This window comes from Corvus kubaryi, unplaced genomic scaffold, assembly GCF_017639235.1.
Source record: "Corvus kubaryi isolate FWS band 111438036 unplaced genomic scaffold, C.kubaryi_AGA036_p1.0 134, whole genome shotgun sequence".
Lineage (NCBI taxonomy): Eukaryota > Metazoa > Chordata > Aves > Passeriformes > Corvidae > Corvus > Corvus kubaryi.
In genome coordinates, this window is record NW_024580668.1 from 4,661,884 (window position 1) to 4,686,142 (window position 24,259).

Genomic DNA, 24,259 nt, shown 5'->3' on the forward strand with positions numbered 1-24,259 from the left:
AGGAAAGGCAGACTGCAGTTTGAATTCCCAGTAGCTGATGATCTGTAGCTGATGAAAATTATTCTTTTCTTCATGGCACATCTCTCCAAGATTTGCTTCTTACCCTGAATAGCTTTGGATGGCTCCTTTGATTCCAGTGAAGGTGCTCTGTTCTCATCAGAAAAACATTTTGCTTTATAAGCGCAGTAGGCAATAGCCACTCTCAGTGCTGCTTAGGGCTGATAATTTCCTAACTGGACCTAACAGAGGTCAACAACAAGTGGATGAACTCCTGGATTGCCCAGGATGTGCTGAGCATTGTGGTATTTACTCCAATGGAAAAGCTTTATAGGCTGCTGTGGTCTTCCTCCAGGCTTTATATTGGCATGTGCTTGTGTATTTATAATTGTTAACATAACCTCATATTTTAAAATGTGTAAGCTCTGTCATTGTGGGCTGAAAACAGATGTGATGGCTGTTGGAAGAGCTGCTGTAAAATCCATTACGTGGGACCTCCATGTAACCCAAATTCGTTGGCAGCCCCTGGGTTATGACCTGCTAAAGGTGTTCAGGGATCATATAGGACTGGCCCTCTTAAATGGGTTAAATACAGCTGATGGTTTGTTCTTGATGACATAATTCTATTTGGTTCTGCAGGGCATAAGCCTGGGAGTGACAGAAAAAATCTGTGGTCCTGGGTTGAAGATCCGAGATGGTTTCAGGGAGTGTTTAACTCCTTTGGAATTACAATATGATACCTTGTTGTCGGCAGTGCAGCCTAAAAGAGGCTGGGGGCTCATGAGCTTGTCACTGCTGCTGTGCCATACAACATTAATTTAATGTAATGGGCAATAACTAGTGTGGATTTAGGAAGAGATGATCCTGTTTAACTAATCTCCTTCAGTTCAGACAAGGGTGATAGTAGAGTGTACATATGACATAATCTAATGGATTTTTCAAGAGGCTTTTGATAAATTTCCATATATTTCCCTTGCTTAAGCTGTGTGCTGCAGAGACTACAAATTGGGCAAGAGAATGGGTAAAGAAAAAGTGAAATCAGGGGAAATAAAGAGCAAAGAAGAGCTGCAGCATGTAGTGGAATAAGAATTATCCTGCAGCTTCCCACTGTTCTTCCCCACCACTCGGCATGGCTGGAAAGAGATGCCATCTGCATTCACTAATGAAAACTTGTTTAGGACAGGTGCATAGCAGAAAAGAGGGCAAGATGCCATTCAGGATACCACTAAAGGGCAAATTTAAGTTTACATTAGCATAAGGCAGACTGAATATTTTTGCTGTCAGCGGTGGAATAATATATCCTAAATATAAGCATCCGTAATGGAGAGATGCCAAAGGATGGGGATGGGTTAGGAGGGGAAACGGACTCTTGTGCTAACAAAGGCGTGATTTATTATCATTTACACAACCTGGCATTTGTGCACACCAAAGGCCAGATTTTAGAAGTGCTCTGCTCCTGCAGTTTGGGGCCAGGATTTCAGTTGCAGACACCGAGCCAGCCACTCCCGGCATTTCCCCAGTGTTTAATTTGCCATATGTCACTCAGAGTGTTGATTTGTGAGTGCTGCTAATAGGCAATGCTGAGACATGAGGACAGTTGAAAATTTGGGAATGTGTCTTACTGGCAGCTTTTGAGCCCCAAACACTGGAAGTATTCACAGGCCAGGATCCCTGATCAGCCATGTGATAAATCAGGGACTGGAAAGCAGAAAAGAATGCAGTTAATGTGTCAGGATGTGCCTGAATGGGACATGCTCCATGGAAATCAGTGCTAAGTGAGAGAATTAAGCACCAGGAAAGGCTGTGGCAAAATCACAAGAAACACTTCAAATAATGAGACAGAATCAAATCAAGGGCAAGAAAGAAATAAAATGAAGTAAAATCACTGAAGAAGCAATAAAATGGCATCACTGAAATCTGAGTGAGGCAAAATACCTTGGGATAAATGGAGATAGTCGTCCTAAAAAATTTAGACATTTTATTCTGCCATTTTCCCATGCTGTTGATAATTAACTCTCTGGTTGATGTAACTGAGCAAGAATACCAGGAATGGTTTTTGTTGGTTTCCTTGGAGCATTTGCTGAATCTTGTGCAGCAGCCGTGTGATAGTGGGTTTGTTCTCCTTTGGGCTGAGAGGTGAAGTTAGGCTTTGGGAAAATACTCAAAGGAGAAAAATAGGAAAATCAGATTTAGAGAGAGATGTGTTGCTCATTACAAATAACTGCATGGTCCCGTTAATGGGACTGGTTTCCCAGTGGGCATGGTGATGGAAGGGAGAGGGGAGGGAGGTGTGAGGATGGACAGAAAGCTCCCACTGTGACCACTGCTGTCTTTCTTTTGCAGTATTCAGGAGAAGTGCCTGAGAACAGAGTGGAGGTTGTGGTGGCAAATCTGACAGTGATGGACCGGGACCAGCCCCACTCTCCCAACTGGAATGCCATCTACCGCATCATCAGCGGGGACCCCTCCGGCCACTTCACCATCCGGACAGACCCCATCACCAACGAGGGCATGGTCACCGTGGTGAAGGTAAGGGGGAGGCCAAAGCACACCATGTTTGTCACCCTTACAGCTGCAGGGATTGCCAGGAGCCTGCACTTCTTTCATGCCTTCTCTGCCTGGAAGTACTGGGATCTGTTGTTTCCCATCTCTCTCCATGTAGGAGTCCTGAATACTCTCACCTCCAGCGTATGGCACTGGTTCTGGGTTTCCCAGCTCAGCCCAGCCCACCATGAGCTTTCAAAAAGCCTCACATGCTGAAGGGATTCCCAGCACCCGAGCCTGACCTCCACCTCCTGCATCTCTTTGGCTCTTTGAGCTCTGTAAGAGGGAACAGGCCTGGGCTGGGCAGCCCTGCCCTTCCTGAGCCAGAAAAGCCCCTGTTTGCTGTGAATCAAGGGCAGTGTTTCACTGCCTGGGTCAGTCAAGTGAGCCTCTGTGAAAGCAGGGAGTGCAGCGGAGATCTCAGGAGGAGTGAATTTTCAGAAGGAAAGGAAATCTTCCCTTTGACTGAGTTGTTTGGCAGGAAAACTGCAGGAGAAATTTTCCTTTTATAAGGAAATTAAGCGAATATAAGGTATTAAGTGATAAACACACCGAGTGGGACAGATCCTCAATTCAGGACAGCTCCACTCAAGTGAAAGCCACCCTGCAGATTGGATCAGCCAAGGATCTTGTCTAAAGACTCCAAGAAATCAGACTGTAAATATCCACCATCCTGTCTTCCCTCCATGTGCTGGGAGAGCTGGAAGCCTCAAGATACCTGCAGCAAATATCAAATTGTGTTTCCTTCCTTGCCTCCAAAGAACTTGGCTTTATCTTCATTGGAGCATTCGCTTCCTTTTTCAGTTTTGAGGCCAGTGAGTGTTTCTGCAGTCATTACACACAGCCAGGACATCACTGGATCCCTTCAGCATTCCCCGAAGCTCTTCCCAGATAAGATGCCTGTGGATGCTCCCTCTGACTACAAAAAACAGCGAAGACATCACGCATAGGCTGTTGAGAAGTGTAGGAGCTGCACAACACACACCATGCACTGCACATGGGAAGGATTAATACCTGCTGGGGTGGATAAAGACAGCACCTTCTGATAAGTCTGGCCCTCCCTTACAAAAAGTTTTAATCAACAACATAGGTAGAAATACTAATGTTTGAAGAGCAGCATGATCCAAGAATAGCTCTGTGCTGAGCTCTGTTTCCATGTTATTAGCTAAACAAGTTGCAGTCATTCCTAATGTGCTCAGTTTGGGTCTTAGGAAAAATGGCATCAGTGAAATGCCAATGAGGTCACGCTGGCAGGAATGTGTGAGCCTGTCCTGTTCCCTGACCCTTGGGCTATGTGTGTGTGTCTGCAGATGCTGCTCTGCTGAAACTTCAAGGGAGGCATCATCCTACCTGCCAGATGGTATTTCAGCAGGGTCCTCTTATTTATCACTTTTTACTGCTCTGTGATGATGGTTGACAGCCTTACCTGGTGCAACATTATGAAACCTCTTCAAGCTTAGACATGTATATATGGTTGCATATATGTGTGTAAGTACTGTATATTTTCTGCTTAAACAGAAAATATTCAATTAAGTAAAGTGCAAAAATTTAACTTCCACTGACATCAGCAGCCAGTCTGAAATCGAAATGCCAACGTTTTCACTGCAAGCAGGGAAGGACCCCTTGTTCTAAATCTTGCAAAGTGTCAGGACTGTAGTTTAAAGGCACATCAAAGTGAACAACAGGGGATTTGCATGATCAACACTTCCGCACAAGGACTTGTGCATAATGAACCATCCCTTATTCACAACTTGCAGGCAAAAAGCAGGGCAGATTTGTCAAGACACCATTGATGCTGGTGTTGACTTTCCACTGCTGTGTAACCCACAGTGATCACAAAGCAGAGAACCACATGAAAATCCAATCTCATCGAGCTGAGCCCAGAGCTTGAAATTGCATTGGATGTCTTCAGTACATCACCTCACCTGATCCCCCTGGGCACCAGGGTTCCCTAGCCTTATCAGGCTGAGGGGCTTTTTGGTGTATTTGCAGCAAGGAGAATGAGTGAAATTGCTTGTGATTAAATTTTCATGGTGAAGAAGGGAAGACTCTTAGGATTCCACCTTCTTCTTTGAAATATGTCGTTCTCAGTTAATAAGTGAATATGCTTAAAGATTTGGGGGATGTACTCTCATCAGACTGGGTGGCCAGTCAGAGCTTGTTCTTTGTGGTGTGGGAGCAGTCTCTTGCTGGTTTGATCACTGATGTGGGTTGAAAACACAGGTAAAAAATTAAGTCAAGTAATGAACCATTTATTTACAGACCCTACATGGCTGGATTTTCACGTGGCTCTTCAAAGCCGCTTATACGTAACTCCTGCTGCAAGCAAAGGAGTCACAGCAACAGCACAGGGAGTGGGGCTCTGTGCAGAATCCCACCACTTCACCAGCATTTATGGGGCCTGAAATGGAGGGCCAGAAATCCATCCAAACCAGATTTCCCTTTGGAGTTCAGATTATGCTCGTGGGAACCATTTTGCAGCTGCCCTCAACAAAACCCCATCGGTAGCTCCAGTCTGATCACCAGAAGTACAACATTTCCCTTTTCTGTTCTTGCCTTTACAAACCATTTCCATAACTGTGCAAGACCCTAATCTTCAAAGAAAGCCTTGATCAAGGGGAGAGAGAAACTTCCCACTCAGATGAGACACCGCAGAGTCTGAAGACAATCTCCCAGAGCAGCAGTGGCTGCCCTGTGGCAGCCAGCTAAGTAAAATGTTATTATAAACTCTGCATGGATCAGAGCTGTGAATTTATAATGGAGATGCTGCTGAAGCTTCAGTTATTATTTGCATCAACTATAACACCAGGCAAATTTGTTCACTTCAGTTAAAAGTACCCTGAGAAAAGGAGGACACGTGGCAAGCCCTCGGCATCGCTCTGCTGCACCCAGGTCGGAGGTGCTCGTGAAGGAGGAGGATGTGCAGCATCTCCAGGGGGATATTTCCCAGCCAGATCAGACACCAAACATCCAGCAAGGAGTATCTGCAAAAGTGCTGCTTTTTAATTTCATGTCAAGTGCTTCTTGGACATAAAAGTGAAAAGTAGGCAACAGTCCCATGTGTCCTTGGCCCAAATGTAGCAGCTCTGTGGGCTTTTTCAGGAGCCTGCTGTCATAGAATGAAAGAATCATTTTGGTTGGAAAATACTTCTAGGATCATCAAGTCCAACTGTTAACCTTGCAATGCCAAGCCCACCGTGTCCCTAGAACCACGTCAGATGACCAATATACAGCATTTTCAGTGAGATGCAGGGAGGTGGAAGGGCTGAGTGTGGTGTGAGGAACACACAGTGCTCTGTGCACCATTATCCTCAGAGGGAGGCAGCTCTAGGGAGCAGAGGTATGAATTGTTCTGGTATAAATTGCTTATTAAGGTGTGAAAGAAGTTCTGCCTTAGGGCTGGACAGTGTCTGGCTGCGAGGGGCTGCTGTCCCATGGGGTTCAATAGCCCAAACACTGCAGAGACAGCACAGGCTCTTGATTTTACCTTTTTTTTCCCAACAAAACTGTGTGAAATACAACTCAATGGACACAGGAGAGATGGGGGCAGATCAGCTCTGTCTTGCAGACTGAAGTGTGGTGGACACTGTATGGGGACACTGATGCCTCCTGGACAGCCTTTGGGGTGGCTGATCCTGGTCCAGCCCCGCTCCTTACACGATTTTTCTGCAGCCCTGGTTTTGTTGCTCCCAGAAGAAAGAGGAAGAAGCTGAGAGAATGGCCCTACATTTTGGGGGGAAAAAAAACCCCACTGCTTTGCATCAGGCCACATCCTAGAAGAGTTGTGTGTGGTCAGTGTGTCCTGAGCATCAGCAGCAGGGAGTTTCCCACATCATTCCCCATGGAGCTGCTCAGCTCAGCCCCCAGCCGCCTCTGAGCCCCTGTGGGGAGGGAGGTGCACAGTGCCTGCGGGCAGGTTAGCAAACAGACCAGCATGAATAAAAGAAAAAAGAAGAAAGTTGGGGGAATATAAATTTAAGGGGTGTGAAAAGAAATTGAGGAAATGCATTAGTCAAATTGTTTCAAGGCCTTGAATAGTGCTTAAATGGGAACTTTTACCATGCATCGGTTTTGAATGCAGCACAAGTCCGTGAGTCAGCACGGGTGGGTGTACTGGGAATCTTTATGCTTCCTTTTATTTATTAAATGTTGGCCCTGCCTGTCAGGAAGCCATTTAGCATCGGGAACATTTGCACTTCAATTGAGTAGAGATTCCGCTGTTTTACCTTTTGCCCCTGAAATTTGTTTCTCTCGTGTAGCCTCCTATGATTTGATTTCCCTCCTGACAATACTGGGTTTTAAACAGGACATGGCAGCCAGCTTTTGCTGCTGTAAATCCCTGCCCAAGTCGGTGTAGCTGTGGCGTTTTACACCTTGAGTGAGCGCTTTGCAGACTCAGCTCTGGAGAAGGTATTAGGGAGGATGGATACGCTTCTAAATTTATAAATCACGGCAAAGCAGTTTTTAACAAGCAGAGGTGTGATCCTGCATAACTCAAGCCTCTCTGGCAGATGATTAGTGACTTCCCTCATAATAATTAGTGGGATGGTTTAGAAATTATTATTATACTGGGCTCAGTCAGTCGTGCCAGCAGAGGCTTCTCACTCCGTCTGGCTCCTGAGACACATTGTCTTCATGAGTGTGTTGAGAAAAGATCTGCGGCCTCCCAGCAGCAAAACCCAGCTGTAAGAGCTGTAGGCAACCTCCAGAGACCACGAGGTGCCTTGCAGGAGGATGAGAGGTCCCACTGGAAGGACCACCTGCTTAACCTGACCAGGGATTTTTCCTGGCCGCTCCACCTTTACTTAGAAGCTCATTTAAGAGGGAAAATAAAGAGCCCTTCAGGCTCACGAGTCCAGACTGTCCTGGTTCCATAGTCAGCAGTTTTCAGTGCTAATAGCACTGCTAAGTGCCTGTCCCATCCCTCTTAACAGGCTCCACCTGTTGCATTAGAGCAGCCCTGGGTGGGTTTGTTCATTTGATGCTCAGCTCTCACAGGCAGGTTGTCTTTTGGAAACCACTTAGCACTGGAGTGAAACACAGGGAAAATGCTCCCTGCTATTTGCAGTTTTTCCTTTGTGGAATTTTTTTAACTATTTGCACTGGAAGGCCAAACCCTCCACTAGGCTGAAGTTGCTCTGGATTTACACCTTCAAAAGTACTGAGCTCAGGAGGAAACAAGATGAGGCAATGACTTTGATATCATCTGCCTTCTAATCTTGCAGTTTCCATCCAGAACGTAGAATTTATTCTCTGCTTGGCTCTATACTTGCCTGTTTGTTTGTTTGTTTGTTTTAGGCAGTCGATTACGAGATGAACAGAGCTTTCATGCTGACAGTGATGGTATCGAACCAAGCTCCCCTGGCCAGTGGCATCCAGATGTCCTTCCAGTCGACAGCAGGAGTCACCATTTCAGTCACAGATGTCAACGAAGCACCGTATTTCCCAACGAACCACAAGTTAATCAGGCTGGAGGAAGGGGTGCCAACAGGGACGGTCCTGACAACGTTTTCGGCAGTGGATCCCGATCGCTTCATGCAGCAGGCAGTAAGGTGGGACACCAGGCAGCCAAGGGGCTCCCCTACAGCTGAAAGCTAATTTCCAAACTGACTGGTGGGATATGAATGAAATGCTTGGCAGGGAGTGGCACCTGCAGTCGAGTGCTTGCACAGTGTCCTGCACGCCTGTAAACTCACAGTCCCCCTGCTCCAGGTAAGCCAGGCTCTGAGCAGCTGGGCTAAGGAGAGCAGACAGAGCTGGATCCCGTGTTACTGGCTTGCAGTGGGGCAGGTGACACCTTCAAATGAAGCAGGTTTCTGCATTGTTACAGGGGTCAGGGCTGCCTCACCCAGCGTGCTCTGGCCTGTGTGGTTCGTGCACTTCATAAACACAGAGGTTTGGAAAAAGGCAGCGTTAGTATTTCTGTTTCATGGGGGGAAACTGAGGCACAGAAAGGGCTAGGCCTGGTTTGTCAAAGGGAATGGCTGGGATTTTTAATCATGCCTTGTGTTGCTTCCAGAGGATTTAGGTTCAACCTGGCTTAAAAGCACAGTGCAAGAGGAGCTGTCCACTAGCTCAGAGCAAGGCTGGTGGGGTTACAAACAGCTGCTGGGCAGGCTTTTAAAGTGTCAGTAGTTCAGTATTGCCTGAGCAGTCAAACACCCACTCACAGGCCATTGGCACTTGGTCTGTATCTCACTAATGCTCCCCTTGCCTGCTAGTAGGCAAGTAGGTGCAATTTGTTCCAACCTTCCCTTTCTCTTTAGAGCAGCTGCCAAACATAAGCTCCTCCTTAGCTGCTTTCCCTGTGAATGGGATTCAGCTGGCAAAATGTTAACCTTGTAAAAGTGAGATTTTGATCCAAGCAGCTTAAGATGACTTTTAATTCATGCTGTGACCAAGAAGGTGTCACTCACTCTGTTTTGTCCCACCTGGGCAGACTGGGGACTGAATCCACAGTCCAGGATCCCAGCTCACACACCTTCCCACCAGGAAATAATTGACAGAAAAGTGTAGGTGAAAATGAGAGCCCTTGTGACACTTTCACAACTATTTCAGCTCCATCTGTGCAGACAGGAAATGCATTTCCTGCTCTTGGATGCTTCTACATCCACAGAAATTGGTTTCTTTTTTAAGAAAGTCTGTAAGGGCTAATAGCACTGCTAAGTCTGTGAGGGCTGCAGTATTTTTGGCAAAACCTGAGTATACAACGTGACCACAGCTGAGACCACTTAAACTTGCATCAGTTGTGACATTTTGTGTCAGGAAGAGTTTGAAATATTTCACCTGGCACGGAGCTGTCTGGTCTAGAAAATGATCGTTTATTCACTGCCTCATCTTGTTGTCTTTAGACAGGTATTGGGACTTTGGAGGAAAGAGACCATTCTAACTAACAAGCTCATTTTTCTTATGTTCTTTTTGAAATATTGGCCTTTGAAGGGTCTTTATTTCCCTGATGTCTGTACCAAGGCTGGTTTTCAGAGGAGAGAACAACTCATTTCTGATTGAGTACTCCCTCTAACCTGGAGGGGGGTGATCTGTAATCCAAACGAGCGCCTGCTGTTCCTGTCATTGCACAGGGCACGTGTAGGGTCTTGTAAGGCTTCCTGTGAATATGAACAGCCAGTTACTTGAGTTGTTTCTTTCTAGGGCTTCCAGCACACACATTTTGTGCATCCACCAGCACTTAATTTCCAAACCCCAGTACAGTCTCTCTCCCTTTGCATCAGGACAGCCAATGCCCAGGTGTTGCAAGAAGCAGTGGGGTGTTTTTGGGGTCCTGTCTTTGTGAGATGTAAAAACAGGTATTTTAGTTTTTACTTCACAGTTGACATTGGTGAGTTAGGAACAAAGATACCCAAAAGGCTAAGCCTACAGATCCATGATAAGCACTTTGCAGAGCTGATCCAGCTGCTAGAGCCTTGCATACAATTTTCAGTCTCTAAATAGTCTTTGATGAAACAGAGTTTTTACAAATAGAAGATGAGGAAGCAGGAGCATCTCCAGTAATGCACGGCTTGGCATGGCCAGTGTCACACCTCAAGTTATCCTCATTAGCCACAGACACATTCACAAAGCCAGCTTTAAGGCTGGATCCCTGGTCATTAAACAGACAAAGGGCAGGAGCCTCACAGCAGTGATATTGGAATGAAAACATCCCAAAGAGTCTAGCTCCATGAAATGTAATTCTATCCTTTGGCAGCGGTTTGTGCCAGCTGTGTGTTGCTTTCCTCTTCACATGGATTGACGCAGCTCAAGTTTCCCTTTGAGTTTCTGCTTCAAACAGCCCAATTCTGGAAAGGGATATTCACCAGAAGCCAGTAGTGCTCTCACCTGTGTATCTAATGATAATCATATCAAATTATCAGCAGGTCTGAGTTACCCATGAAATAAGCTCAGCTTCTGTTTGCTCATTTCAGCAATTTTTAGTCTGCCCATTTATTAGCTTCCAGTCAGATAGTTATGGTCCATCTCAGTTCAAACAGTACAAAACTGAGAGGTAGAAATCAAAAGCAATGAATTAAATAAAAGCAAGAAAACAAGCAAGTGAGAAAGATGAACTGAACACACTGATCTGGAGAACACAGGAAAAGTTTGCCCAAAACAAACCATCTTCTCAGCTGGTTGCATGGGACATGAATAGACAACAGCTGTGAGTTGACTGAGTATTTGGGAGGGGACTCTGGTGGTGTGGTATTCCCAAACTGTTGTTTATTCGTGGTGGGCAGAAAACAGGGATAACCTTGGCTTTAAAAACCTGTTTGCAGAAGGGCAAAGTCAGGAGCAGGACAGAGCAGGAATCCATTCTCTAATTCAGGCATACGAATGCAGTGGTCATTGCAGACCCCATTTCTCCTCATCTGCAAGATGTCAGGAAATGTCCTCTCCTAGCAGCAGGAAACAGGCATGTAAGTGCCACTTAGTGGAAAGAAAAACCTTTAAAACTAAAGAAATTGAAAAATTGAATAATTGTAAAGGTCAAAAACCGGATACTCAATTAGCATTGTGTTTGTCAACAAAACCAGTTATCCAAAGGTCCTTTGAATCATGGGTCAGGAGTCCAGAAAAAAACGTATTTCAAGCAATATTAAGGATATGTCAGTGAAAAGACTGCCATGTATTTATTTCCTTTCTCTGTAGATACTCTAAGCTGTCAGATCCTGCAAACTGGCTGAACATTAATGCCACAAATGGTCAGATCACTACTGCTGCTGTCCTTGATCGAGAGTCAGACTACATTAAGAATAATGTCTACGAGGCCACATTCTTGGCGGCTGACAACGGTGAGCCCAGGCTTCACATTGTTCATGCTTCAATAAGACTCTAATGTGATGCATTAAGAGAAATGATGCCCTGACAGAGTTGTCAGTATAAGTTATCTTTTTCCCAGGTTTTTATGGTCAAAAATGTGAAAGTGGGATGGGAAATTGCTGGAGTAAATTAAATGTGCGCAGTATACGGAGAGCGTTATTAAGGGAAAGGGAGGACAAATGGAAAATTGGTTTGGGGAGCTCAGTGTAGCGGTGTAGCCTGAACTTCAAAAAGTGTCAAAGGGATGTGCTCTCCAAGGGGTGCCAAGCACACCGGTCCTGGTAATCCTCCCAAAGGCACTGATCAGAGCATTCAGGAAGCCTTCCATCAGGAAACCAGAAATAATTTTATGGGATGTCAGGAGGGTATTAAAAATAAGTCGGTGGCTTTCATAAAGGTGTGGCTGTCACTGGAGCCGGGCTCTTCCTGGCCACTGCCTTCCTGAGATGCGCAGCCGTCATCCGATCATCTCAGTGCTGGTGTGCTTATTACCAAAGCCACTGAGGCCACCCAGGTCTCTTGGAGAAGTCCTGTTGGCTCTTCTCTCCTCATTAAGGATCACTCAGTTCTTTTGGTCCAGTCAGCACTGAAAACTCCTGCACTGGCCTCGCTCAAGGGTGAGCAGCCCAGTGCTGCTGCCCTGCTTTTCTCTTTCTAATCCTGGTTAGGAGGAGTTGATGAACTTTGCTAACCACACCCAAATGTGGCCATTCTGGTATTTCATTCCTCAATTCTTGCAGCTGGAAAAAGCTCAGGAGTTTCCCAGGACAAGGAGAAGGCCTTCCTCCCCCTCACCCACCCTCACCTCCAGGGTGCTGAGCACTCAAACCAGAGCCCTGCTTCAGCAGCACAATTAAGTCTGGGCTTGGCTGTGAGCACCTAAGTATATTGCTCATACTCTGCAGGTGCTTTCAGGGCAGTGTTTGTGTGATCCCTCAGGCTGGAGGTGCCATGGCCATTATGAGCAGATTCAGTGGTGCTTGCAGGGCTAATGAAAACTTCCTCCCTCTGGGGCTCCATGCATCACTTCAATCATTGCATCCCGAGTCACAGGGGCAAGGGAAACTCATGGAAGAGTTTCAGTGCTGAGGAGTTGTACCAAGAAGTGCATTTTACCCTTCCTTGTGCCTTGAATGGTAGGACTCACCCCACAGCCCCATCCTAAGCTTCCCCTCCATGAAGGCAGCCAGAACAGTGAAATTCAAAATATTCCCGAAAGGGTCTAGTGGTCTTCATCTGCAAAAGCCACAGGGCAGAACAGGTCAAATGAGTTGGCCAAGGCTGTTCACAGGTGCAGTGGTAGAGTTTGAACCCACCAACCTAATCGTCACCATCTGACCTTGCAAATCCCAGGCACTTGGTGCCACATGATGTGGAGTTAACCCCTTTCCTTGGCTGTGATGCTGATGCTGTAGTGCATCAGCGCCTCCACATCCATCATTTCAGCAGCTCAGAAAGTGAGGGCCTAGATAAATCTCTTTATTCTGTAAAATTAATCTATCACCAGTATATTGCAGCCATCAAAATGCACATAAAGCAACACCTTATTTAAAATTCTGTTTAGAGTGCTTAGGATAACAGCTAAAGTTCCATCTAGGCTAATAGACTCTTACCACATTTCTCCCAGGTTCCAGGTTCTCTGGCATCACGTACTCATCAAAGAAAAGCTTTGGGTCAAGGGTTTTGGGGGGGATTTTTCTCTCTTTCTTGAAGAAGCAGCAGCATCTTCTTTCCTTGAAGTTCTTTTTGCTGCTCTCAGTACATGATAAAGGAGAAGTTTAGCCAAATACTCCTTGGACGTGCTCTCTTTCTCTCCCTGGGCTACAGTGCAGAGGTACTGTCTTTAAGAAGAGTCTTGGCTGCAGTGTAAGGAGGGCAAAAGGGGAATCCTAATCAACAGCGTAGTTTTAACCTGGTTTCCGAGGAGACAGTCCCTTGGATCACACAGGTGTGGAGCCTGGCAGTGTTTGAACCCCGCAGCCAATTTCAGCCAATCTCCCAGGGAAGCTGAGAACTTAAATATATCATATTCCAACAGGTTTCAGGAAGCTGAGGGCTGAGCATGAAAACCTTGGCTTATGCCTTGCTGTGGGAATGCAGACACTGGCCCTGTGAAAAAGGCAGTGATAGAGAATGCAACAGTTACATGTAGATGTGGAGGCTGTATATTCCTCTTCCTTTTGTCATTAGTATTTCAATCTTAATTTCAGGGATCAGACCAGCTTCTCCACTGGAGTCAGTGATACTATTGCAGTCCTCATCTCCTGAGGATAAAGTCCAAAGATCCTTCATCATACATCAGTACCTGCTTTATGTCCTTGCTCTCTCCGTATTAGACAGCTGAAATAATGTGAAATGTGCCATAGTTTGTAATATTTCACCATTTAAAGAATTGTTTACTGTTCATTTCTCCTGAAACTGCCCCAGAACTGCACTCAGGAACACAACGGAACAAAAAAAACAGGACTCGGAGCCCAACAATACTCAATGGCCCAACAAAAGTGCATTTGTGTGTGCAGCAATTGCAGGTTATGTCAGCCACGTGCCAGTTTGTGTCTCTCAGGACTGAGGGTTTGTGTTCAGTCTGTCTCAGAGGTTACAGTGGGAGCCTTGCTTTTATCCCAGAAGATATTCTGGGTAACGTGGATGCAGTAAAATCACTTTGCTTGGTCCCAAAAGTCAGTTTTCATGTTCAGCCCCAGTATCCTGGTGGGCTGTCTGCCTCTCCAGAAGCTTTCAAGGCTGATCAAAAGACATTGTTTTAGAAGGAGACCTACCCCATGCTTCCAAGATGAAAGGATGAGAGTCCATGATTGAAGAGCTTGTGTGGAAACCCTGAAAAAAGGATTTCCAGAGTTCCTTCAGAATTTTTGAGGCTCCCTTGAGAAATGGAGGAAGGAATGTAGGAAGGAAAGTCCGAGGAAGCAGAAGCCTGGTGGGGAAGTGGTTTGTGTAGTTTTGTATCTAGCACTGGGAGGAAGGGCCAGAACTGAAAATACAAACTTGAAAAAGAATTGCTGAAGCCATGCTGCCAAAGGAGAGAGGCAGGCAGAGGGCAGGCCAACACAGAGCTGCCAGATAAATGTGTGGGGAGAGAAATGAAAAGCACTGCACCCTTTCTGGGAAGGCTGTTCTCCCCTGCCAGGGCAGATACTACTTTGTGTAAGTGGTCATTAGTCAGACAAATGTGCCTCTCCATCAAGAAGGGGCTGGAGGACCAGGACTGCCATGCTGTGACATCCCTGCTGGTTGGGACAGATGTGGAGAGTATGGGGAACTGTGTATTGGGACATAACACTGCTGCTGGGGGTTAGTGGCATCACCCAATGTGTCTGGTGATGGCTCATACCATGGGCTTTGAGCAGGACCTCTCACCACTAAAGCTAGGGCTGGGTGTGGGACATACTGGAGGGGTGGGCTTTCTTTGAAGCAGAGTAATGGTCTCAAAGCTGAAAACTGGCCAGCAAGTGCTACAGTAAATGCTGACCCATGGGTTACACTATGTAGGTTTTTCTCCCCTCCAAGCCCTCTTTTTCCTCTTGTCAGCTCTCTTTCTAATGGTTTTTCTTCTTCCAAACAGCCATTACCAAGATTTGCAGGAGCAACTTGGCATCACCTGCTTGTAGTTTCAGGGTCTAGGGGCACTGCTGCAGGCTACAGATCTGCAGAACTCAACCTCCTGTTCTGCAGGAGCGAAAAACAGCAACATTAGGAGGCTTGGGGAAGTTTTAATAATACCACGTAAAGCAAGGGACCGTGAAAGTGCAGCATGTCCCTAATGAGGTCCAGGGAGGCAGGGTGAAAATCCTGGTTTATTGGGAATGGAAGGCAGAGAAGGGGCTGGTCCGTGGTGTTGCCAGTCCCTGGTGGCAGTCACAGGTCCGTGTCTCCCGTGCAGGAATTCCCCCCGCCAGCGGCACCGGCACTCTGCAGATCTACCTAATCGACATCAACGACAACGCTCCGGAGCTGCTGCCAAAGGAGGCGCAGATCTGCGAGAAGCCAAACCTGAATGTCATCAACATCACAGCCGCGGACGCTGACATCGATCCAAACGTGGGGCCCTTCGTCTTCGAGCTGCCAAGTGTGCCATCTGCGGTGAGGAAGAACTGGACCATCACACGGCTCAATGGTAAATGGGGCAGGCAATCCTGAGCACATTTGGGCTCTGGTTCACTAATGAGCCCACGTGCGGCTTCCAACTTCGAAACTTTCTCGCTTTTTTTATCTGATTTTTATTTTTTAAAGCACATTACGGCTGACATTATAGACAAGATAGTTAATCAGAAATGATTTGTATCAGACCTGCAGCATAACTCTAAGAGCCTTGGCACTTGGCTTTTTTTAATGCAGTTCATAATTATGAACAGTTATCAGTAGTGAACAGAGTATAAATCATCCATAATGGCCAAGGGGAAAAAAGCTATTATCAGTCTTCCTTATGTTCCTCCAGTGTAATTGTCATAAGCCACAATCAGGATCAATGTTCATTTCTCTGACCATAATTGCATAAAGGCAGCCTTTTAATTTACCATGGAACCAGGAGGGCTAGGTAAGTGTGAAGATTACCAGTATGTGAAGGATTTTTATATTGCAGAGTGCAGCCACAAATGGCCCTAGTTGCTCTGCTTATTGGTAGTTTCAGCAGAGGATGGAAAATATTGTGGAACTGTGGGCTGATTTTGGCTTCAAAGCTGGTCCCTCTCACTGAGGTCTGGCAGAGGGTGCCAGACCAGGGGCAACAACTTGTGCCCTCACAGCTCCAGGCTCAATCCCAATGGGTTTACCTAGCTGTGCCTGTCATCAGTGGATTCCCAAAATCCTGAGGTGGGAGCGTGGGTGAGTGTAGAACCTGCCCAGTGGCCGGGGGCAGCCCAGCCTCAGGAAGCATTATCCATGTGTTCCTATTTGTGTTTGATGCCGTTTTGAACACGTACAACTGGATTTGCAAATGGCATCCAGGTAGGTTAGTGCAGCAGTGAGAACACACAGTATTTTGCAAAGCACGGGCTGGTTGTTGGCCAGACTGTTTGCCAGAGGTCTGAAGCTGTCCTGGCCAGGTGTGTTGTTGATAACCTCTTCTGCAGGGCTCAGAAGAGGGCTCTAGCAGAGAAACCCTGCACAAGTGCAGCTGCAAGGTTTTACCACTGTCTTTCATCTGTCTGTCTGTCTGTCTGGGTGTGCAGGGGACTATGCCCAGCTCAGTTTGCGGATCATGTACCTGGAAGCAGGAGTGTACGATGTGCCCATCATTGTGACGGACTCAGGAAACCCCCCCTTGTACAACACCTCTGTCATCAAGGTGAAGGTGTGCCCGTGTGACGAGAACGGCGACTGCACCACCATCGGGGCCGTGGCTGCTGCGGGGCTGGGCACGGGGGCCATCATTGCCATCCTGATCTGCATCATTATCTTACTGAGTGAGTACCACAGGGCCTGCCCTAAAATCACACACTGCTTTGGGTTGGAAGGGACCTTAAAGCTCATCTCGTTCCAATCCTCCTGCCATGGGCAGGGACGCCTTCCACTATGCCAGGATGCTCCAAGGCTTGTGCAACCTGGCCTTGAACACTTGCAGGGATGGGGCAGCCATGGCTTCTCTGGACAACCTGTGCCACACCCTCACAGTAAAGAATTTCTTCCCAGTATCTGCTCTAAATCTATCCTCCTTCATGTTTCCCTGTTCCCTGTTGTCCTGTTTCTATAGCTGGCATTATTTACGCTCCATGCAGAGGGCAGATCCCTGAGCTTGGGCTGTGGGGGTGGTTCACACATCTGCATTCAAACCTCCTTCGCTGCAGCATCAGCAAAATGAGCTCTGCCTGCATCAGACCTGTCTTTCTAAGACTTCCAGTAGCTTTGCAAACATTATTACACCTGACAACAACTTGCAAGTAGTGAGTGTGATAGGATCCTCCATATTTTGCCGGAAAAGATTGAAGGCCCCTTCCAAATCCCTGTGTCAGGCTCTCCCATAGCTCTCATGCCCCTGACTGGCTGTGGATATACTGGTTCCCAGTACCAGATACACTGGTTATTAGGGTCTGGCTAGTCCCTTTCAGAGCCAGTGCATAACTGTGTTTTTCTGGTTGTTCCAAGGAAAAGAAGAATGGTAGTTATTCCCGTTGCTTTTTGAATGACCTCAGATTGGAGGATCATGGGGGATTATGAGTGTTTTTAGAGGAAGGATCCCAAATTTGTCAGGGACGCTGGAGGACTGGGGATACATCACAGGTAAAGACTGGCCATCCCTTTACGCAAGGCAAAACTATCCCTTTTGCCCAGGAATGCTGTCAGTCCCAAGCTTCCATGAGCATTACCAATAACCATGTGTGCGCACACTTAAAAATAAAAATTCTATCATTATAACTTCAAGCAGGAGTTGGCACAGTAGGAATAGATAAAAACAAGCGCTGAAATGAACAGTGAGGTAAATATTCATCAAGAAACACAGGGTGAATCCATGGGACTCTCATTAAAGCTAATGGGAGTTATGGTGCTAAATCACATTTAATTTTTACCCCCAGTGCATCTAAACAGAGAGCAGACAGGGCAACGTATGCTCCAAATGTCACCTAATGGGGCCATGACATGGTACATTAGGAGAATGGGTCATCCCTGGACAGACATCCACATCCCGAGCCAGTGGTGGGAATGTATTGGTGTGTAATTGATCTGCTGGATCAGGATGGAGAGTGAGCAAGGAACTGGGTGTTTGTGCTGACCCTGCTCCTCTCCCAGCCCAGCCAAGCTGCTGGAGCATCCCTGTGCCTGTTCCTGCCCTTCGTTCCCAGTTTTGGCTGCCCCCTTCAGCCGGGGTGGATTTTGGGGCACTGTGGTCGCACACCCCGATGAAGATGTATATGTTCATCAGCCCCACCTCCTTTTGCTGTGCAGGTTTGCTGTTTCCCCTGGGCTCAAAGTTTGCATTGGAGCCACAGAGGTGATTAACACAGGTCTTCTTTTTGCTGCTCTTGAATAAATCCAGTGCTAAAATACAATTTTAAACGGTTGAAAATCCTATTGACTGAAATTAACTTCAGCTGAAGGACATTTGATTTAAGAGATTCCTCTTTCCATTTTCAGATACATTATCCCATTTTAAATTACGGGTTTTATTACAAAAGCTTATTTTTACATTCATTGTAATTCTAATTGACTTTTTTTTTTATCTTGGAGAGCTGCAAAGCACTGTATCAGTGATGAAAAATGTAATTTGCAATGATCAGTTTTACAGTTACATCCTTCCAGTGTTTTGCCTCCTTTGTATCTGTTTCATATCATGACCTCTAAACAATAGCCTAGAAAAAGGCAGATGGGGGATTTTCTTGTGCTATTTGTCCATTTTAGAGTCAGTAGGTCAAAGTTGGATGACTCTAAAAGGAAGAAGAAGCAAGGGGAGAGATCCAGGATTGCTCCTGTGAAGGAAGTTTATGCCTTTACCTTTGCTCAGAGGGGTTTTTTTCTTCTTCTTGCTACCTGATGTATTAGCTGCACAAATAACACATTTAGAAGAGCAATGCAGTAAAAAATTGTGAAGGGTGAAGACAATAGATTTCAAGGAAAACTACATGCAGAGCGAAAATGGTTCTAACAGCAGTAATAGCACTTCCCATTCTGCAGAGTGAATAAAAGGAAGGAGAGTGCACTACATCCACCATTGACACTTTGAAGGTCTTTTTTTTTTCCAAGGTAGCTCTAAAGGCATTAATGACACATTTTTTTCCACAAGTGCATGAAAAAGTATCATTAAAAAAAAAAAAAAGGAAATAAAAAGATAAACCCCGGTAACCATTATAATATTGTCTTTGTGGACCAGTCAGGTATCTTGTTGTGAGAGACTTGAAAATGAACAATGAGAAAAGGAGTTCAAATAGTCTGCTAAATAGCTGAGGTTTTATATTGCAGATAAGAGTTACATATTCTTTCCTTTTCTTTTTTTCTTTCTTGAATAGATCTAGGATAAGCATTAAAGAAATGCTGAACTATCTGAAAACAATTCTGTTAGCTGGCAGGCAGGGATGGCCGCCAGTTGGCACACAATGGCGGTAATTAGCTGTCTGGTCCTCTTCGCTCACTTCACTGAATGCCTGTTGGGTATAAATACTTTGGTGCTGGGAGGAAGAATCTGGATCCTCCTAACCACCTCCTCCTGCAAGCTGGATGGCCCATCCATGTGCCCAGGGTCTGGTCTCAGCTAAAACCTGTGAGCTTTGGGATCTCGCATCCTGCCTGGGTTTGGTTGTGTTGGCTGCGTTGCTTTGGCACAGTTGAGGGTTGACCCAGGTGAAATGAATGTGGGACACTTGTTCCCACATCCACTGTCCATCCATTGATCTCTTCTCCTGCAAATTGCCACCGTTGCAGCTCAGCATGGGGCTTGCATGGAGAATGGGGGGGGAGGGCAGACAGTGGGAGGTGTAACTGCATCAGCTGCCCAGGCTTAACTTCATCCTTCATGGCATTATTTGCAGCTACTGAGTACAAGAATGAAAACAAACATTTAACACATTCTTGAAGAAGACAAGATCTGCCTGCCTTATGTTAGTGGAGACTTGAGTTCCCAGGTCGTCTTCCATGCAATAATTCACAGGGATCACACAGCCCCTGGGACAAGGGTGTCCCTTTGGAGGGTGAGGTTGTGGAGCAGTGAGGCAGTGTTTCCTGTGGGTAAAGTTAGGAAGGGAAAAATTTCTCATGATTCAAGAACTGCTCATCTCTCTCTGTTACTGTACTGAGAGAGATTAGCCAAGCCTGGCATGTGAATGCTGATGCCCGAGGAGCTTGGCTGTGTGCTACCAGATATGCTCTCCCTCGTTCTGCAAAGCTAGCCCTGCTTTTTGAAAGGATTTCAGATGATCTGAGATTTGCTTTCCAAGTCGATGGCCAAATGTATGTGCTAATGTCCTGGCTAATCTGATCTCAGAAGTCTAAAGAGCCTCCTTCATGGACCAAAGAAGAATATGAGGGAGGCCAAATTGGATTACAGGACCCAATGTTGTGCAGCCTCCCTAGATCAGTCTTGCCTGGCCAACTGCAGTAAACAGCAGAGACTGTCACAGTCAGGGCTTGTGACCTGAATGGGCTGAACCTGTGCCATGCTGCTGGAACAGCTCCTTGTGCACAAATTTGGGGTATCTGTACCCATTTCCTTCTGTGCAGCTCTCTTCCCTCCATCTTTACTTTATGCCCTGAATAAAATAAAGGTGGAAATCTAATCCTGAAAACTCAGCATTTAGATCAAATATTTTCAGAAAGCTGCAGTTTTCACACTTTCTGGTTTCTTCTCCTTTGATTTTGTGTTTTACTCCTGATATATATCAGCTCAATCAGCCTCGGTGATGGATCTTAAAGAAACTTTTGTAGTGGGATTCTGTCACAGTATTTACAGCTCTCACTGATCTGTCCTTTAAAAATTAGACCATGCAATAGCTTAACATTTTATTCCTCCTGCCAGCAGCCAGTGAGGTTCTCTGCAGTGGGCAGGGGCAGGTGAGATGTTAGGACACTCTCAGCCTGGCCTCGTGCTGCAGGAGGTCCCAGCTCACCCAGCTTCCTCCCCATTGCAGCCATGGTTCTGCTCTTTGTGGTGTGGATGAAGCGCCGGGAGAAGGAGCGCCACACCAAGCAGCTCCTCATCGACCCCGAGGACGACGTCAGAGACAACATCCTCAAGTACGACGAAGAGGGAGGTGGAGAGGAGGATCAGGTGAGAAGAGCCCGTGAGTTGTGGCCAAGGAACAGCTGTGCAATCTGTACTCTCAAACAGGCAGAAACCACATTATCTTCAGTAAAATTCATGCAAAGGATTGTGTTCCTTTATTTATGACCAGGCAGCTTTATTGGCTTCCCTGGTGTGGTGAGAGCCAGCAGGTCCAGGAGATTCAGGATGTTACTGGGACACTCTCCTGTTCAAGCAGGACCATGCCAGCAGGCCAGTGCCATGTGGATTTTTCTACCCCCTAGGCAATTTCCTGGGGAAGAACTATAAATCACTCAATTGACACTCATGTTCAAATTGTATTTCTGTTATTTAAGTCATTAAAATTGTGTATTTTACCAGAGATCTTCATAAAACCAGCCAGCAGCTACTGCCCTGCCCAGCCCTGTGGCTGCAGGCTCTTGCCTTGGCTTGCTTGAGCCTTGAGCTTCCATGGGCTTTCCCTGCATTTACTTAATCATCTCTAATGTGCCTTTAATATCTTTTAATTTCTGGACATGGTTTGTGAGAAGTGTCTAAAGAGATTTGGGGATTTTCTCTTTCACCACGAAGTGCACAGTGGCAAAGCTTTGCTGGGTGACAGAGCCCTGAGCCACAGGCTGCCTGAACATGTCAGATTTCCTCCAGTGGTTCTTCCTACAGACACCGATGCTGGTGTTGCATGAAAACTTCCCTGGCCTGAGATATGCTTTTCCACTGCTACGTGTCCAATTCCTCAGCTAAAATAGCAAAGTTTGCTCACTCACGTTGAAGTCACCAGTTTTTTACTCCTACCAAATGCGAGTAAAGAGCCCAGGACACTCTCAGATGTGATCTTCATGCAAATTGTGTGACTGTACACTGTGTAATGGCTTTATTTTTGCTTGTTGAATTGGACTGCGTGGTTCCAGGTCAGTGCTTAGGGATCCCACAAAACCACTACAGCACATCCTGCCCTGGAGGTCCAGGTGGCCTCCAAAGATGAGCGGGCGAGCCCAGTGAGAGCTGCCATGGCAAACTTTGAGGCAGGAGTTTACCCAAATCTTGAAAAGTTCTTATTCCTCAGAAAAATCCTCACAATTAGCATTTCTTTTTTTCTTGTTGCTGTCAAGTTATTTATAAATGTTGCTCCTGGAGATTCAATCATCCCTGTCTGAGCACAAGGATAGTTTTCCTGGTAGAACATGAAGTATCTGGTTTCCGGCAACAACACTGTAGGCTTAAATATTTTAGAAAGGATTCATTAAAAATAACAGCAAAGGAAGAGCAGCAAAACACCATTACCTACATGAATACATTTTTAATGAAATATTACCTGGTTCTCATTTCGTGATAGAAACCTATTCTGTTGGGATTTTTCACAAGCAAAATGAGTATAATTACTTTGAAAGGCCTACATGCATAAATACAATACACATTTTAATGTTTTTACTTCTGTAGAAACGTAATTGCAATAACATGTCTACCAACACTGTGTCTCTACATTATATTATGTCTTTTGTCAAAAAAGTTATGCATACACCTGTGCACACACAAACAAAAGCCAGGGTTTTGTCCCAAATATTTAGAGGCTGTGTGAAATATTCAGAAAATATTTAAATACTTGATCTGATTTATAAGATACACTCTTAGGAGGTCAGTTTTATGAGTTACTCAGAGGTGAAATTTATCTGTAATTTAGATAGAGGTGCTACATATCCAGGGATAAGATTTGCCATCGAACTTCAGCTGAAACAGAATTAGAGCCCTCGACTTGTTTGCACATTGAGTGAGTAGGTGATCTGAACGAAAAGCTCTGGGTTTCACACTGTGTCTTCCCATTTGTCACAGGATTACGATTTAAGCCAGCTCCAGCAGCCAGAGACCATGGATCACGTGCTGAACAAGACACCCGGAGTCAGAAGGGTGGATGAAAGACCTATTGGTGCTGAACCGCAGTATCCTATAAGACCAGTAATCCCACATCCGGGTGATATTGGTGATTTTATTAATGAGGTATGTTCTATAGGAGGTCCTGTGTCACGTCTTCAAAGCTTGATTAGCCAGCTAAAGTCAGGTTTCCCTGACTGCACAGACCAAGTGGTGTTACTGCTCACACCAGAAGTCTGATGCCAGCCAGGGAAAGGATTGGCGTGAGCAAAGTATGCAGGGCTTAGCTTAATGAGGGCATTGAACCAGCAAAAAGCCCAAGATTTCTGTCCTGTGGGTGTCACAAACACCATGCTTTTCAGCACCCAGGCAGAGTGAGCCAGTTGTGGCTCCTGGACTTGTAATTATTTCAGCGGTCTGTGCCTTCCTCGTAAGCTCTGTTTGGTGTAAAGCCTCAAAGAGTTTGCAGCACAGAGAGACTCAGATCAGAGAGGGCTGCTTTATTTTATGTTAGATTACTGCTCCTTTATCTGCCTGTACAAATATCTATCCATTTGGTATTTCTTATCTCAGTTTTAGTTTTGAGTGATTGAGTGGTTACAAACCAATCAATGCATTATTTCCTCCGAGGCAAAGCATGCTATCCATTTCCTAAGCCAGAAAAATAAATGTTACAGCCATTTAATTCTATTATTACATGCATTTCCTGCTGTGCTTTTCTCATTTTTATCATTAAAATCCCTTCTTCCTTTGTCCCTTTGCCCATCCTTCACTCACATTTACACACATCCATGCTTGTGAAGACTCGCTCTTCTTACACACGCCCCTGCTGCTGAAACCAGCTCCCATCTCCCCACGCTAAGGCCAGGGCTTCTGAAGGTGGGAATGTGGAACATTTGCTTTATTGCAGGGCTATTCCACCAGGCTTTTCCTGACGCTGGGCTCTGCAGCAAAGCAATTTTTTTTCTCCATATCCCGAGGCCATTTCCATGGCCTGCCTACACTGCTGCCCACACCGCAAGGAGTAGCAACACTCCCCAGCCCTCAGCCCAGGATTCTGCACCCCACACCTGCCCTAATTGCAGAATTTGCTTTTTTTATTTTGTTTTCCTAAAGGAATGAAAATCATCAGAATTAAAATATTGGTGGGAGAAGAAGGGTGCTGGTTTTTGTTTCATTGGCTAAGCCGGAAATCTGAACAGGCAACCCCAGAAAAGGCACACTGGCTGGAACAGAAAGCTTTCCAGATCCAGAAAAGGATCAACAATGGAAATAACTCCCCTGCCACTCAATACAACTCCTTTTCAGGGACACTGGGAGTTACTGGGTTTTCTGCTG

At 45.9% G+C, this 24,259-nt stretch overlaps 1 protein-coding gene across 3 annotated transcripts in view; it reads left to right on the forward strand.

Annotated features, from left to right (window-relative positions):
• CDH4 (cadherin 4) overlaps positions 1-24,259 on the forward strand; it is a 424,578-nt gene that overhangs the window by 394,721 nt on the left and 5,598 nt on the right. For all 3 annotated transcript variants that reach the window (XM_042046046.1, XM_042046055.1, XM_042046065.1), the window contains 7 exons: positions 2,341-2,526; positions 7,840-8,093; positions 11,182-11,324; positions 15,251-15,484; positions 16,539-16,772; positions 20,922-21,061; positions 22,883-23,047. In XM_042046046.1, the coding sequence (XP_041901980.1) occupies positions 2,341-2,526; positions 7,840-8,093; positions 11,182-11,324; positions 15,251-15,484; positions 16,539-16,772; positions 20,922-21,061; positions 22,883-23,047 (1,356 nt within the window). The remainder of the gene's footprint in view (positions 1-2,340; positions 2,527-7,839; positions 8,094-11,181; positions 11,325-15,250; positions 15,485-16,538; positions 16,773-20,921; positions 21,062-22,882; positions 23,048-24,259) is intronic.